The sequence below is a fragment of the Callorhinchus milii genome, unplaced genomic scaffold (assembly GCF_018977255.1).
Source record: "Callorhinchus milii isolate IMCB2004 unplaced genomic scaffold, IMCB_Cmil_1.0 Scaffold9, whole genome shotgun sequence".
In the NCBI taxonomy this organism is placed as follows: Eukaryota; Metazoa; Chordata; class Chondrichthyes; order Chimaeriformes; family Callorhinchidae; genus Callorhinchus; species Callorhinchus milii.
Window position 1 is genome coordinate 10008029 of NW_024704750.1, and position 17929 is coordinate 10025957.

The 17929-nt window shown below is 39.2% G+C and overlaps 1 protein-coding gene across 1 annotated transcript in view; it reads left to right on the forward strand.

Annotated features, from left to right (window-relative positions):
* The window catches only part of fmn1 (formin 1), a 130487-nt gene that overhangs the window by 16132 nt on the left and 96426 nt on the right, over positions 1–17929 (forward strand). Inside the window, exon 3 of the mRNA XM_007888381.2 lies at positions 6255–6375. Within this exon, the coding sequence (XP_007886572.2) occupies positions 6255–6375 (121 nt within the window). The remainder of the gene's footprint in view (positions 1–6254; positions 6376–17929) is intronic.

A 17929-nucleotide genomic window follows, 5' to 3' on the forward strand; every position in this document is an offset into this window, starting at 1 on the left:
TCAACATACTTGTGAGAAGTACTTTGAGACTTCCTCCCCCTGTGAAGGGCACCGTATAAATGAAAGTTACTGCAGTGCACTACGTAATTCTGATTTCCAACTTTTCCTTTCTTGAAAATTGTTCAATGCTGGATGTGATTAGTGGAAGAGGTTTTGCCATGAGGAACCCTCACCTTTAAGTTGTCGAACGTCTCAGCTCAGGAACATGTTCCTTTGAATCCAACTGCTATGGAAACCTGCTATTTTGCCTTTCAGGCATATTATTCCAACAATTACAACAGCCCCGGCCTGTCATCTTACATTATGTCATGAAATTTGTTTTGGCAGCAAATCTGTCTTCTGATTCGAAGTGCTACAGCTGTACTTGTTTTGTGTTTTGAAGTTTGAATACAAGCTTCTAGTTGTAAACTGGCTGTGCATTTTAGGGAGCATTTAAATAGAAAGTACAGGATTAGCAAAAATCGCCATGCATAAGAGGCTCCAAACAAACCAGAGTTCCACATGCATTGTATCCTATTCCCAAACACAGTGAAATTTCCCTGGGTTTGAAATGGAATGCATACTTTCTCCCTGCAGGGGCACATTCTGTTTACCTAATTCCGGAGAGTATTAGGCACAAGAGCTAAGGCTTGGGATAGCATTTCACCGCCTTGGACGTCCTCCCGACCTGAAAGGCGCTATACAAATGTAATTTTCTTGTTGTTGTTGTGTGTGGTGGAGTACTGCTGGAGTGTAATCAGCTAAAGCCACATAGTGTGCTATTGAGAGTACTATCTAACAATCTTTCTGCTACTTGTCCAGCTAAGATAACACTACCCAGTGGGGCTTTGGCTTGCAGCTTGAACAGTAGCTGAGTGGGAAGAATCCTTGCTCCCAGTGACTTGATTGCTCCTCCATGTCAATGATAATGTTTTCACTCCCCAATCCACCACCAGACGCCTCCGCTCGACTGGCACCGGCCTCCTGCTCATCCCTCGCACTCTCCGCCTCACCATCAGAGGTCGCTCCCTCTCTCCCCTCTCTCAAATCCCGCCTGAAAACTTTCCTCTTCGACCGTGCTTACAGCCACCTCCCCCGTCCCCTGGCTCGGTGTCAGGCTCCGTCACTGTTAAGCGCTCTGAGATGCTATATGCTTGGAGGGCGCTGTATAAGTTCAAGTGGTTGTTGATAAACTAGGTTGGTTGGTCTGTTATCAGCAGTGCACTGGAGCATTGAGGTCCCTCCTGGCTCAGGAACTGGACTATCAAGACAATCAAAGAGGACTGACTTAATGCCAACATTTGTTGCCAAACACGCCACCTTGGAGCTTGTTCAGCTCCACCACACGGCATTGGAGCATCAGCCTAGCTCTAGATTATATGAATTCAAATTCCTGACGTGGATGGGGCTTGAATCCGCAACACATCAACTCAGAGTCAAGAGCGATACCAACTGAACCAGGCTGACACTTATACAGCCTTTTTTTTTAAAAAAAATTCTTGATCTTGCTGCAATAGCTACTTGGGTTTCTGCTTTATATTTATTGTAGTAGCCTTTGTTCTGGATGAATATACAACATACAACATTAATAACAAATTGCAATTATGTAGTGGCCTTCACGCAGGAAAGTCTCTAAGCAATATGTACGATATATGATTTTTGGAATATGAACATGAGGTAAGGAGCTACCCTTTCCAGATAACCTTTATTTGCTTGCACTGTGCAAAACCAATCTTTCTTGCACTGCTGTTAGCTGAGAGTGGGAACATTACCAACTTGTTCCAGTAGATAAAATCTGTTCTTTAGTGCCAAGAAATGCTACTCTATATCTCTGCCCATTTAAGCTTCACCGCCTAATTTAATCATATTAACTTTAAATTTAATGCAATTTCAAATAAATAGTTCTAGTCTGTAGATTTTAGACGAACTAAAGGAAATCAAAAGTAATAATGAGTTTGTCAGTTGTTCAGTTAAGTTGTTAAATTTAAGTTTTATATCAAAAGAATAAATGCTGGACATATTTATAATTTTCTGGAATTCAAGTGTCAAATGGTTAATAGTTTTGCATACATTACCCGTGATGTAATTTTCTCATGAAGCAATTATAGTATGAAGTTTAACATACCATATATCTTAATTAAAGTTTACCTAAGGTGTACTACAAATCGAATAGCGAAACAAAATAGCTTCATTTAAAGCCGGAATAGTTCAAAAGGTGCATCTTGTATAAATAAATAGTGCAATGAGGTCAAAAAGGAAGAAGGCTGAAACTCCCTGTACTCTCTGCTTTAAATTACGGTGTGTAATCTAAAGATTGCAAGGCTGACACTTTAGTTGCTCAGTCACAGCAGCTTGTGTATTTGCTCAATCGCCACACAGCTCACAACTAGGTGTGGTGAACGTCCTTTGATAAGTACCTGCCTGGACTGCGGAAGTACTTAGGGAAAGTTTATAAAAGAGAAATATGAAACCAGTGCTGTGGGTTTTCTTACATCAGTCTAAGGCAGGAAACCAGCATTTCAACTGAAACTTGGGTTTGGATCGAGGAGCAAATGACTGACTAGCTGTACGCTCAAAGCTGGATTTTCAACTGTTATTCACTGTGTGAGGAGCTTCTCCAGTTTTCAGGCCTGTGTTTCTCCAACCTGCAGCTCCAGTTAGTATGTACTGTGACTAATTTTGTAAATCCTGGGTGGAGAGCTCTTTATCTTATTCCCAACTCTACTGAAACCTGACCTTTCCTTTGATGGTTTTGGAAAGACTGCGAAGTGAGTTAGATTGTAGAGCAAGTTCGTGAAAGATACCTTCAGCGGTTTATCCTTTTTCCTTCTAACATTCCTGGACTCGGATTCAAAACGGTTCTGAGCTTTACATCACAAATATTTGCTTTCTGTTAGTTAACAGCACACCGAAAAGTTCTTTTGTTTTTTTGTTATTTTGTGAAGGAGACGGGGAGGTGGGTGGGAGTTAGCGTAAATATACTAAACTGCTTTCAGTATTCAGAGATTTGAGGTGGAAATAATAAGAACTAGCAGATTTTAAACTTGCAAGTGTTCTTTTGTTTAATAAAGCACCTAACACAGCAGCCGGTGCAGGTTTCAGTCTAGCAGGAAGCTCTGTGAGTTTGCTGAGAAATGCCTAGCCCACAAACGATTGAATGACCTTTTTGCAACAAATTAAATCAGAGATTTAATCCTTTGCCTCTGTGAGTTTAACAAACTGGAAAATTGTGGGAATGGGGGATTAAAGTTCACTTTCGAAACAATCAGGTTAATGCAAGAATTGCAGATTATGAAACCCTAGATTTATATGCAGTTTTTACCAAACTAAACAGAAATATGTTTTTTAGCGGGAAATAAATCTACATAAGTGCCAGCAATACAATGGAAGATATCACAAATGACAGTGATGGTAATGGGGTAAATACTGAAGATGTAGATAATTCAGCAGCAGCAAGCGCAGACAGTGTTGGATCATTGTTTACTTCACTGTCCATGAAGATGGGGTTTCTGGGTCGGCGGAGTGCACCTGTGCCCATCACCGAAACAAAAAAGCAAAAAAATAGGCAAGAAAATGCCTTTCTGACGTTTTTTCGTTCTTTAGATACAAGTAATCGATCTTACGGTAGCAAAAAGCAGTCTGTAGAAGCTGATTCTGATAGTGAATGGTTCAATGTCGATGCCGAGCATAAACTAGAAAAAGCCGAGGTGAGAAGTGAGGGCAAAGGAACAGAAATCGAAACGGCAGATGAACAGCTGACCACTAATGAAATCCAAATTCAACAAACTGAAAAGGGAGAGGAAGAAGCACATGCCCTCACTGAAGGTTCCTTGAAACCCTCTGCTCCCATTGACCAGCTAGAGAAAGACTTGGATGAAGACAAGGTCCAAGTGATATTTGTTCATACAACAAGCGACAATGAGTCAGATGATGACGTTGGGCTGCAGAAGAGCCAAATAGATGAAACTAAAGTTGCATTGGCAGGTAACGACCAGACTGCAGAACAAACAACACAAAATGATAATGAATCCAAGTTAAGTCCACACCAGGAAGATGCTATGATATCTGAAGCTGAAGAAACGAGAATGGATTTTGAACTCGGTTTGCTAGAAGAAGCTTCAACTCTAAAGGTGAAAAGTATCAAAGACCAAATGATAGATGAGTCTCATGATGACAGTAGTGAAAAAGAACAAGATACATCAGAGACTCTTGCTGAAGATGCAAAGGTATCTGTGTCTCCAAGCACTTCTCCCAGGACATCTCCCATCCTCGCTGGTCCTGCTCCACAGGAGAAAACCTTTCAACGGCCCGCTCTCTTCAGTGGGCTTCGTGTGGTAAAGAAAAGTTCTGCAGGTGAGGACAGGGAGACTGTTACAGAGATCAAACCAAAAGATACTGGGTTGGCTATGTTAAAACTGACCCAGCCAGGTCAGAAATCTGCTGCTAAACTCCTGTTGGAATCTATACCACAGAAAAAAGAAGATCGAAGAGTAGTTGAGCCAAAAAAAAATTCTGCGTTCCTAGAGCAGCTCAATCAGTTGATTTTTGATGAACCGAAAAGTAAGGAGCAAGTAAATGTTTCTGATGGAGCTGAGAGCAAGGAATCTCAAAGTGAGGATAACAAGGAAGATCCCTTGCCAGCAGTAGAACCCGCACCTTCCCAGACGGAGACGGCTTTGGAGAGTCTCAGATCGTTCTTTACTCAAAGAACTGTGAAAAAGGAACCAGCTAATTCACCAGACATAGAAACCCTAAGAAAGAACAAGCGACAAGAAAAGGAGTCACTGAGAGCAATTTTCCTAAAGCATTTTGAAGAAAAAAGCACCACCGAATCTTCTGATGTAAGATTAGTGTGTTCAAAGGTTATCCAACTTTTGCAGATTTTAAGTCATATCAGCGCTTTCGGATGTCCTCTCGGCGTGAAAGGCACTATACAAAAGTAATTTTGTATTTTGCATTGTATTAGTTTTCGACAGCTTCAAAACTACATTCTTAAAATAATGGCTTTTAGTAAGCAAAGCAGTGAGATATAATTTCAGTGAAAACAAAATTGTATTATTGTTGCTCACTGTTAACACATGTATAGCATTTAAAATGTGCTTTTAAAAACACCAAAAACTAGATAGCAGTTTAGATGGAAAATGTAATGTTAGATAATAACTAAAGGCAATGCTTTCAGGCGCCTAAATAGCAATATCACTTAAGCCATATTCACACTGTAAGATTAGAGTAGGTGTATCCAGGATGGTTTGCATTAAATATGTTCTTTAACTTTTATGCATGCCTCACACATAATTCAGTTCCCTTTATTGGATGGCAAAATCTCGTGACACTTGTTCTGTATTTATTATTCTTGCAGAAAATAAGAGGAAGCATTACATTAGCTATTCCCTTCAATCTAATGGGGACACACTTGCTTCCAAGAGTCTTCACATCGGTCTGGAAGTAGTAAATTCAGTGATTTGCTCTTGCATTGGAACCGCAATGATAGATTGGCTACAAACCTGATGTGAGCTTATACAGGTGTCCCTGGATTTTAGATAAGAGTAGATATTGGATATTTTGAATGTTACTGTGAATATTTCTTGTGTTATTTTAAAAGCTTCTCGAACTTACAAATGGCCACCTTTTGGGTTGTCAGGTGGCAGCTGATGTTACTTCCTACATGTTGCATTCTATGCTCAGGAAGTGCTGCTAAAGTTGCGAACATCTTGTCACTGAGGTTAGCAGCACTTATAGCCCATAGCACACTTTATGGTATATCTAGTGAAGCCCTTTGGATCGTCCTCCCGATGTGGAAGGCGCTGTATCAAATGAAAGGATTGTTATTATTGTTGATGATATAACACTCATACGCAGTGCATGGTTAAAAGTGGTGTCAGTACAACCCGATGATCTGGACGTTGACCATGTTACTGTGCTTCCCTTATAATGAGGTCTCAGAGTATTGGACCCAGAAGCTGCATTGTAATGAAGTTCCCTATATAATGTACATCAATTTGAGAGAAAAATTTAGAAATTAAAAAAAATCTGCAGTATAAATAGATTTATGAGGGTCCAGATTTAACAGAAATGGTGAGACACTGCTTCGAAAGGTTAGTCTTACACTAAAGTCCTCCACGACATGAAAGGCGCCATAGAAATGTATGTTGTATTGTAAAGCAGTCTGCTGTACTTGATCCAGCATTGCCAGAATTGGTAATCATAGTACACATGCATTTTGGAGAGTTGTTTTCATCCTGCATGTGTTTTGTATCCCTTTTTGCTTATTTCAGCCAGAGCAGTTATCTCCAACCCAGTCTGAAGATCGAACTCCAGGGCGACTCCAGGCTATCTGGCCACCTCCCAAACCGAGAGATGAGGAGGGAAAAGTGGGCCTAAAATACACTGAAGCAGGTAAGAAAGTTTGGTATGGTAACACCATGGAATCAGTGAACAAACAGTGAACAACTCATCCTTGCATCAGCTTATTCCTTGTGCATTTTAATCAAACTTTAAATCTTTTAAATGTTTTTAGCAACCGTGCCTTAAACTGTAATAGCCCAGCCTATGTTACACCTTCACCATCTGTAAAGCAGGTCTAATCAGTAAACATGTATGAGCAGTGTGCATGGTAGAGAGGTCCAATTGATTTAAAAGTTGTACACTGTAAATGGTGAGCAGATATAAAGCGTCTTCAGATGTTGTCTTACTCACTGGTTGCCTTTTAACTAAACTAAATTTTAGCTACTGCTCAGTGCTTGACCCATGAGAGCTTATGATAATATTTTAGAGGCCTGCACATTACAAAAACATGTTTTGTGTAATAGTGGCAAACATAGATGCTAGAATTTATATCTGGAAAGTTTTTGTTTGAGATGAATTGAACAAATCTTCATACTTAGTGAAAGTACCAGAGTCATATTAGGAAAGCTGCTGCTAATCCATGGCAGATAAGGGTATACTGTACATTATTAGGAGTTGGTTCATCCCAGGAGAGTAAAATGACATTGTAAGAGCATTCCAGAGAGGTGCTGCTTAACTTGTGAAGCTTTGTAACTGAGGTCTCACTTTGGACAACTGGTTCTTGATGGCATCATTCATTCTGGATTTCAACCTTTCTATATTATCCAACCAACTTGAAAATACTGTTGTGAAGAGATCAAAGTGATGGCTTTACATGACTCTTCTGCTGTAGCAAAATCCCCTGAAATGGTCCTAAAACCTGTTACCTCCCCCCTGAGGCCCTGCTTCTGTGTTCGGGTTCTGATCTGATGGATCTCAGAACCTTATTCTAGATGATAACTCTTCTCCTTCCACTGGTGTTGTCCATTTCTCACCAATCCCTGTCACTCATTCTATGATTCTTTACCTACATTACCAGCAAAGTAACTGAGTTAAAAATTCTTACTCTCTTTATCCATTCGGTTGTTGGAGGAGATTGCTTTGAGGTTTTGAATGGGAATGGTGACATTTCATGTCTGGGTGTGTTCCTCTTGTGGTTCTGCAGGTTCCTCTTGTTTTGTGAAGAGAGGAGAAAATTTTGGCACTTTGTTCAAACGTTAGCACTCCTTCAATCCTTCCATTCAGCCCTTGGCAAAATCTACCTTCTTGCAACTCTGCAAAACCGGCCTAGCACTGCACCAACCTCACCCGCAAGCCAGTACCACTCCCTCCGCTCTGCATGTCCTCCCTTTCTCCATCCTACCATTGGCAGCCAAACATTCAGCATTTCTGCTCTCTAGAATATCCCCCAAAACGATTCTACCTTGAACCCTCTCTCTCTGCTTTTAAAACCCTTTAAAAACCTCAGGTCAGCTAGCTACTTGTGCCTTTGCTCAGCTTCCTCCTAAGCTCTCCCATCTTGCACGCTTCTTGGGCTCTCATCTATCTCAGTACATTGCAGTCACTGGGGGCACAAAATCATCCCATCCAGCTCCTGTTAACCCTGCAGGCCAAAGCCCTAACAGGTTGGGTGGTCCTAGCTGGACTAGCAGCGGAAAGCTTGACAGACAATGATCTCAATGGCAAGTTATGCAGTTTTAGCTGGTTAGACTTCAGCAGTATGCCAACACACACTTTGGGGTCCCCATGTCTTGGCTCTTGCCAACTTGCACCTAAAACATTAACTACCTGCTTTTCCAACGAAAAGTCATAGATTAAACACAGTCTTAAAAAAAAGTATGCAAACATTGAACATGTGGTACTGTAGTACTGTATTAGACATAAACGTTGCCTATATCACAGCTAGTTGTTATTCAGATAATTTTACACTGAAGAATAAAATGCATATTTTATTGCACTGGAGTTGCAATACTCTGTTCTCCCCAGAGAAGACTTACCAAGATTAGTGATATTCATAGTTACTTTGGAGGGTCTGAACATAGCCAAATTGAGTCCAAGAGTTACATTTGCAAAGATCTGTTGAGGTTATACCAAAGATTATGTAATTTGAGCTGTGAAAGCTGCAGGCTCTAATAATTTCTGATTTAAAATGCAGAATACTCCTCTATTCTATCGGAAATTTGAGCATAGGTTCACTTTTCATCAGTTGCTCTATATGCCTCAGGAAAAAAATAATTCCACATTTTGGTAGCCTTTTACTATCTTTCAGAGGTTGTCGATGTCACATTGCTTGCTGCTGCTGGAAATGTGGAAAAGAAAACTACAAACATTCTTTTTTATCGTTAAAGTATTTTTATTGCTCTTCCTATACAGTATATTCCCAATCACTACAATAGTCCGTGACTAAAACCATAACGGTTTACCGAACAAATAGGTTCAGTTGAAATAGGCCTTAAGGGTGTCCAGAACAGATGAGATATGTAATTAATATTGTGTGGAAGATGGAGTGCGAAAATCTCCTGAGACATGCTGGGCTTCTTTTTGCTATTTTCTATCGACGTAAAAGTACTCCAGGGTCCTGGTACAATTATCTGATCCATTGCATTGCACCTCACCATGTCAAAACAGTGGGAGACAGCAATAATCAAACCAAAGAGGATGTTGGGCTATATTGCCAAATCAGTTCAGATGCCTCGATGTCATACTCCAGCTTTTTTTAAATACTCAGGCTATATAGTGCTCTGGTCAGGCCACACCTAGGCAACTGTGACATAAGAGGGCTGCCCCATCCCAGGAAGCAATGCAGAGAGCAATAAGGATCACCCGAGGATTGAAGAAATTAGCTATAAGCTCTTGAGTTACTGTTGGATTTATTAGAAATCCGAATTTATTCACTGTGCCAACTTATAATGCAGTTTATTTAAAGCGATTTCCTGCAATTCTTTGCAGCATGATCACTGTGAATAGTTCTGTATAAATTGGTGCAGGACGCTCCCAGTGCAAGTGGATTGTGGAATATTGACACGCATTAACTACAGATTCCCCAAGGTCATACACTTCTCAGGTTCTTTGCCTGACTTAGATAACTACTTTAACATGTTTATGAAGCACCAAGCTTTATTGTTATGTTATAACAGATATTACAAAGCTCATTGTAAAATGTGTTTAGGAATAATAATTCTAGCAAATCATTTGCAAATTCAGGAATGTGCTAAACTTCTTTGCAACAGTTATAAACATCACAAATGCTAGAACACAGTTTGGTTCTGTGAATTCGAGCAGTCCATCTTGTTCTTCTTTTCAGTCCTGTGATCTTTCAAAGACTTGCGAATGAAAGAACAATTTAGCACATACAATCTGTGTCTATCCATTAGTTAGTCTATTTCATTAATTGTTACATGCACCAAAACGTTTTAACGTTTTTCTAGTTGTAAATGATTGAACTGTAGTCAATAATAATGTATTTTTTAGTGAAAGGAGATTACTGTTACACAGCCTCAGCTAGTGGAATACATACCATTCAGACCCAAATATCAGATACTGCCAAGTTGATTTCTGCAAACTGTTCTTAAATAGACACAGTAATCTGATATTGGCTGACAGAACAAAGCTAATGTTTTTTTTTAAAAAAATTTTATCCTTGCATTTGATATAGCGCTTTTCACGTCGGGAGGACGTGCCAAAGCGCTTCACAGAACACACTGTAAAGTGAATTGACTGTATATTTGTGGGCGAACACGGCAGCCAATTGCGCACAGCAATGTCCCACAAACAGTCGTAGATTAAAAATGACCAATTTATTATTGTTCTTGGTTTTGGAGGGATTATTATTTGGCGTGTGGAGTAAGGAAACTTGCCCAAGGTTTCGCCCTGCCTGGAATTGAACTCAGGTCGCTCGCTTGCAAAGCCAGTGCTCTAACGACTGAGCTACAGGACTCCATGTTAGAACTAAGTTGCTGGATTTTAATGCCCAGAGATCTTTGGGACCTATTGACAAAGTGATTTTAAAAAAAAGATACGTTTGTGAAAAATTAAACATTCTTTTTAAGTATTTTTCCTTTGATGGCTCTTGTTTGATCAATACCTCCAAATCATGTCTATTCTGTGAAGGACTTTGAGACGTCGATAAGATGTGAAAAGCGCTATATCAAATGCAAGGATTATTATATTATTATCATCATTCAGTGATAGAAAATGCATGCTGGCAACCTTCTGTTAGGGTTCTGTCTGTGATATTTATAAACAGCCACTAGGAGGTGCATGAGAGCATCTTATATTGAGAATGTACTTATTTTGCTTATTCACTCATTTTGAGCAACGCGTCACCTCTGGGTATTTTCAGTTACTGCTACCTGTTGTAACAGATCAATAACAGTTCCTACATACAAAATCCTTACACTGTGATATAGAGTCTGTGGTGAAATATTATTTGCACATGATATCACTTGCATTTCCTATTTCAGCTTATCATGTCAAAACATCTGAAAGCATTTCACATGAGTTATATTGTTAAGTATTGCGATTTGTTGAGAAAATAAACTCAGCAGGTAATCTGCTCCAGCAACATTCCCTAAAATTAATTTGATTTTGGATAAATTTGGACGAGGGTGGAATTTTGTCAAGGACACTAGGAAAACAGGCAGGACCGAAGTTTAGACATTCATCTGTAGATCTGACAATGCATCACTCCTTCAGCCCTCAGGGGTGTACTGGAATCAATTCAGATCAGGAACTCAAATCCTAGCGTGGGTCTCAAACTGAATTGAACTCGTACCACAATCTTCTGTTGCAGAAGCAAGAATGCTACCAGCTACATCTGGTAAGGTGCACAGTTTAGCTGGTTACATTCCAACGAAGGGAAGTGGAGTGTATCCTTTCATAGAGAGCAATTCCTGACTCCAGAACTGGCAAATGCCTATGAATTCTTAGTGGTTGGACCTGGAATGGTAACTTATGTAAAGGCTTTGCATACGTGTGAACACCCGATTGACCCTGAAAAAAGCAGTAAAACTAGATACTACCAAGATGTTATACAAACAATAAATCAAGTACAGAAAGATTTTTGGGGGTATCTGGTATAACACTTCCATGTAAAATGCAAGCTTATTTTTCAGTTTTATTTTTTGTTTTTAAGATACCTTCTTAAAGTAGAGTATATTGTTCTTTGAGCCTCTCCATTCTAATTTAATCCCATAACAAATAAAAACAATCTGAATGTTATAACTACTTTGCTAAATGTCTTCACTTTACGAGAAGTGTGGGATGAATTTCCAGTTGGCTTTATACACATGTAGGCAATCTGAGGTTATAAATGGGTTAATTCCCATCAGCGGCTGACATCGGCAATACAGTACGTGTAACGATGACTGGAATTTCAGACCAAATTCAGGAGTGGGGAGGTCCTTTCAGAACGTCTTTTGGGATGACCCTTTGACTCTATCTTTTATATGTTCTATGTCAAAACCTGAAACCCCAAATCAACTCCAACTCACCCATAAAATGGAACCACTATTTCTACTGGATAAATGACCAGCAGCAAAATCCCTGGATGATTTCTAGTCAAGCCCAGGCACAGTGAAGCCAATTGAAGCTCCCAAACGGTGCACCAGCTGAGGTTAGCTAACTCAGTGCAGACCAAGAATCAAATCTGGGACCTGTATGACTTAGTACCACACCATGGGGTGCATTTAAGGAATGGGCCATTAATCACATCCCAGTCAAGTTTCATCAACTGTAACATCAATGAGATGATGTAACGTGAACCAGATGTTGCAGTCTACAATGCCAATCAGACCTTTTAGTGTGTAACGCCAAAGTAGAACTTGGCAGTCTATAACATCTGCTAAAATTTATCTTAACTGCCAAACTGGCTTAACAACTGAAGGAGTAAGCTGAAAAAAACAAGGTCTTTAGCAACCTGGCACTTTATTACATACCACCACAGTAGCAAGTACAACATGCAGTGGTACCTTGATCATCTGTATCCCAATTATTTGTCCTCCCAATTATCCACCAACATTTCTGGATGAGAGACACAGTGGCATGGCTGGAACAGTCTTTTGTTGTGGGTGGGATGAAGTTCCGACACACTTAGAAGAAGGACAAACATTAGTAATTTGCTGGATGGCTGCTTATATTGCAAATTCCTCAGGTATTTCTTGAGAGTTAATTAGTCAAAAATGTCACAAGCTGTCTCAGACACTTCTGTGCAGTTGTGAGCCTAATTACGTCTGGTTTGGGGAACAAAGGTAATTGCTGAATTCAGTTGTTGTTGAAAATAACAGCTGGAACTTGCAAACAAATGAACATAAATATCTCTGCTTCTTACTGTGTGGAGGGACTTAAAAGTAATTTATAACATAATAAAGGTACTGTGGGTGGGAAAAGGCAAGAAGCTGGGGTGAGGTGCTTGGAATCAGTGTGCGATGGAACCAACTAATAATGCTTATCACAGAAGATCTAATGGGGGTGGAGGGTAGAAGGAAATGTATATTTTATTTTAAATAAATAGTCTACACTTGCGACTTTGACCCCACCTTGTCTACTGTACTTTCACATCTCTATGATCTTATATCTACTAAATCCTTTCAAACTTTTGATAATCCAGGTAATTCAGTCACCTTGACTTGACTTTTTGAAGAAGCACAACACCCATTCATTACAGCAGATAATCCGTGCTTCACTTTAGATATAGATTCGTGCTAAAATATTATGTAACGGTAGTTCCAGGGAATTTCTGATCTTCTATTTATTAAGTAGCCTTAAACTTTAAAACCAAAGTATAAAGAACATGTTTATTTTATCTCTTTCAATGCCGGAAGTTTTTCATCTTTCCGAAAAGCCGTTCCAAAATCTCCAGGATACTGAGCCTCTCACCTTATCAGAGCTGTTGCTAGGAAGGTCTCTTAAATGCAATTTGCTGTGGTGTGCGAAGCGACTTTAGTACAGTTTACTCTTATTACTCCTGAGATAAGGTCTGAGATTTGCAGTCTTTACTGTTCAACTTGGGGGAAATAGTTTACTGATCTCACATTGCAATAAGATATTTCAGCTGTCTTCTGGATGTGGCCACTTCCATCCCTCTTGTTTCCGGGCCCAATTTAAACTGCAGCTGATGTTGATATTTGCTTTGGAAAACTATTCGGATACAACTGATAGGCTGACAAAATCAAAAGGACGCAAATAGAAAATCATTTTTTTAAAAAATACTTTGGGGATTAACAGGATTAACTGAGGCTAAAGGACACTAGGGTAGTGCTTAATCAGTAATTGGTGTAAAGCGTAAAAATGATAAGAATGAGGTTGAATAAAGGGAAATAAAAATCGGTTTGCGTGCTTTCAGGGCAAAACAAGACCTGAATGACTGTCCAAGTTAACCACAAAACTGCAACTGCATCTGCCAATTACCTTTATGTAGATCATTGATGAAGGCTTTCTTGCCCAGGTACACACTGCTCTGTGAGCCAAGAACTTTGGGCATCTGTGTTTTTGGTATCCTTCTTCTGTCACAGTTGTCTATACATCCATTGACTTCCTTTCATATGCAACCGGATAGTCGAACAAGAGGATGCTGGCTTAAAATTGAAAGGGGTAATTTCAGGATAGTCATTGTAAAGGGTAAATAATGACTGGAACAGGTTGCCAGGAAGAGTGGTTGAGGTCAAGATGCTGGTGTCATTTTTAAAGAAATAGCTTGATGGTGTGCTACTTATTCTGATCAAATGGGCGGAAGAGCTTCATCCAAACCAGCCTTGCAATCTGGTGAACTTGATGTTTTGGCTCAAAACCTCTATAACAACAATGAGTGATTAAGTTACTGCTCTATGTGGAGTCCTGTAGCTCAGTGGTTAGAGCACTTGGGCTCGATTCCCGGCAGGGCAAAATGTTAGGCAAGTTTCCTTACTCCACATGCCTCTGTTTACCTAGCAGTAAGTAGGAACCTGGTTGTTAGTCGTATGGCAGATCACTTTTCCAGGGGTAATAATTCCTCCAAAAAAGGAATAATAATAAATTGGTCACTTCAATCCACGACTGTTTGTGGGACACTACTGTGCACAATTGCCTGCCTCGTTTTGCCCACAAAATATACAGTTTACAGTATATTCTGTGAAGCGCTTTGAGACATTTCAAAGACGTGATAAAGGGCTATATAAATGCAAGGATTATTATTATTATTTATGGCTTGCAAAACAGGTTCTGTTGCAGATGCTATTGAAGTCAACATTGTCCTGGCAGACTGCAGTGCAGACAAACCAAACCATTGTTCCATTTCTTTCATTATGTGGGAGGCAGCATGACATCTCTGGGTGTACACCATTTTATGTTTAAACTTCTGTGGGTTTATATCTAGTTGCCTTAAAAAATTGTAAGCAAGTTTCACAATCTCATTTCCCTCTGCACAAAGACGTTCCTCATAAATTTTTGGATCCCCTAGTCGCTATCTTATACTTGTCTCCTCTGGTTATGAAACCCAGCCTATTTATGCTAACCTTATCAAAGCCTTTTATAATTTTGAACACCTCTATTTGGTCTCCTCTTAAAACAATCCTTCTCTGGTCAAAAAATGCAAATAACAAGATTAAAATAATAATATTTAAATACCTGTGTTATTTAATAAACTGTTCAAACGTTTAAGTGAGGGGATAAGTTTGCTTACAAAATGCAGTCATTACACTTTACAGTACATTCTTGAAAAACAGTTTGATATACCCTTCTGATGTGAAAAGCACAATATCAAATGTAAAGTTTATTATTATTATAAGTTCTCTTTCTTTTTATTTTCACATTTTGCTTTACTAGAAAGGATGAATTAGCAATATTTCAATCATATTAAAGTAACTTATTCGTGCCCTGATTAAAGTACACTGGTTTGACCACGGATTTAGTGGCTTGAATTCAAGATTGATATAAATTGTAGGAAAAAAAACAATTTCACATAACATAACATGTAGGAGCAGGAGTAGGCCATTCGGCCCTTCAAGCCTGCCCCGCCATTCAATCATGGCTGCTCTTCTAATCTAACTCCAGCTAATAACCTAACCCAGCCTTATCTCCATATCCCTTAATCCCTTTTGCATTAAGAAATCTATCTATCTCAGTCTTGAATATGTTCAAGGACTGAGCGTCAACAGCCCTTTGGGGTAGTGAGTTCCGTACATTCACCACCCTTTGAGTGAAGAAGTTCTTCCTCAACTCAGTGCGAAAGAGCTGGCCTCTGATTTCACCTCTTTTCACCTCTGGTTTCTGAATTATTCATTGTCAAACAAAACAAGTGGAAGTGAGAAAGTTCCCAAATGTGTCATTTGCACATAGAAAATATTGGCTTCAGTCATTAACTTTACTTGATGCTTGTGATTTTGAATCCCTTAGAATGACTGAGCCATTACCAAGCATGTAAGAACAAACATTGTTTTGAGAGTGCTAGACACTACCCCATAAGATTGTTAAACTAGGCCACCAATTATTTTTAAAGACCAATATTCTTTTTACAATTGCAATGCAAAGTAATCCCATTACTGCAGCATTTATATCCTAGTTCTGCTGGTGGTGTAAGTTAATGAACTTGCATTCATGCTATTGCAGGCATCAGCCTCATAGTGGTGTTAATTGGTATGAAAAGGTTCAAGCACAGTGCACTTTGTGGGGAAATCTAGCCCATAAGATTTTAAACAAAACAACTATAAGAGTTTTATTTTGCAATCAATTAAGCAGCCTTTCGTTCTTATACATCTAAGCTTTTATTGAGAGCTGCTTGGTTCAAATCTGTCCGGGATGTAATCTGCTGCAGTTATAAGAGCCTTAAAAACTACAAATAGTAAAATAATCAATACCAGTGGTGCATGTAATGTTACAATTCTGATATTTATCAGTAATTTAGAATAATACTTTATCAATAAAATTAAGAGTTACATTTGTGAAATCACTTTGAAGACAGGATGAAGATCTAAAGAAGTCATTGTCAGACACAGAAAATGAATGCTGTGTTCCATCAGTAGAGGGCAATAACATTCAATTTTGAGATATCAATGCTCAGTTCTGAAACAACATTTCAACAGCTGCTAAAAGATTTGCAGAATGGATCAAGCTGGACATTTTTGCAAAAGACCTATTGCAATAAATAAAAAACGTTCCAGAAAATATCATTCTGGTTTCCTATAAATGCCTATCTTTTTCATTTGTGTATCAGGCGATCAGCATTTTATTCAGAATTTTCCATCCATAATAATAATAACGATTACATTTGGTATAGCAAATTTCACATCGGGAGGATGTCGCAAAGCGCTTCACAACATATACTATAAAGTTAGTGACTGTGTGTTTGTGAACCAACATGTGGCCGAATGCCTTATGGGCAATATGCAATGGGATGAAAAAAAGTATAACCCATCCCCTTTCCCATGGCTCAAATGTAAGTTCTCCTCTGTAAATTGTTTAAAGTTGCTCACACACAAACAGCTGTGCCCTGGGTTTAGGTGGATGCTAGGGGTGGGGATTAAGTGTGGGGGAGTCCACGGTGAAGATTGTAAACTCACTGTGGGGATTTGAAGGCACAAACCCATACTTTACCATTATGTGGCACAGCATGTTTCTTTACCAATGCATCGTATCACTGAATTGCTCATTACATATACCAACTTTAACCTTATGTTCTGTTCTGCTTCGTAATGACAGCCATGTCTGATTTGATGGTTTGATGAAAATTTTATATTTTGGCACAGTTCAAATATATCACAGGATATACTGTAAAGTGTAGTGTCTGAGCGTTTATGGGCCAACATGTGGCTGAATACTTTGTGGGCAATATGTGCAACGGGTCTGTGTGTGTTTGTGTGTATGCGTATGTGTGGGTGGAGGGGGGGTAATCGCAGTGTAACTCATCCCCTTTCCCATGGTTTAAATGTAAGTTTTAAGTTAAAATAAAAACAATGACCTCTCGCAATTATTTTCTTCCTGTTTTATAGCTTCCCCTCCCACGCAATGTACCCCGACTGAAATATTCGATGAGTCTCCCAGTTGGTCCCAAGCCTGTTGGCAATTCTGCTCTATAAAGTGTTTATAGTTGCTCACAAACAACTGTGCCTTGATTTTAGGTGCATGCTGGGGGGAGATGGAGTGGGGGGAGATAGGGGGGTGAGGTGGCCGGGGAGAGAGGAAAGAATTCTGCCAACCGTTGATTCCACGGTTAAGATTATAAACTCGCTGTGTGGGGATTTGTAGGCACAAACCCACACTTTACCATTCTGTGGCACAGGATGTTTCTTTACCATATATTAATTTTGACCTTCTGTTCTGATCTGCATGGCAACCATGTCTGATTGGTACGCAATGAAAATTTCATATTTTGGCATAGTTCAAAACATAAATCACCTATTATTTTTAATATGACCAGATCACAATAAGGGTTTGAGAAAGCAGAATTGCATTTACAAGTTTTGTAAATGGGATAAAAGCCACAAGCAACATCTATTATTTGTGTCGAAATTGCATCGTGTACACGTTGAAGCTGAAGTTGAATAAATATATTTTAACACAATTTACAAAATATGTGTGATCCTTTAAAAGTAAAATAGAAATGTCTCAACTTGAAATGCTACATTTATTCAGGATGAATGCTCTAACAATTCTA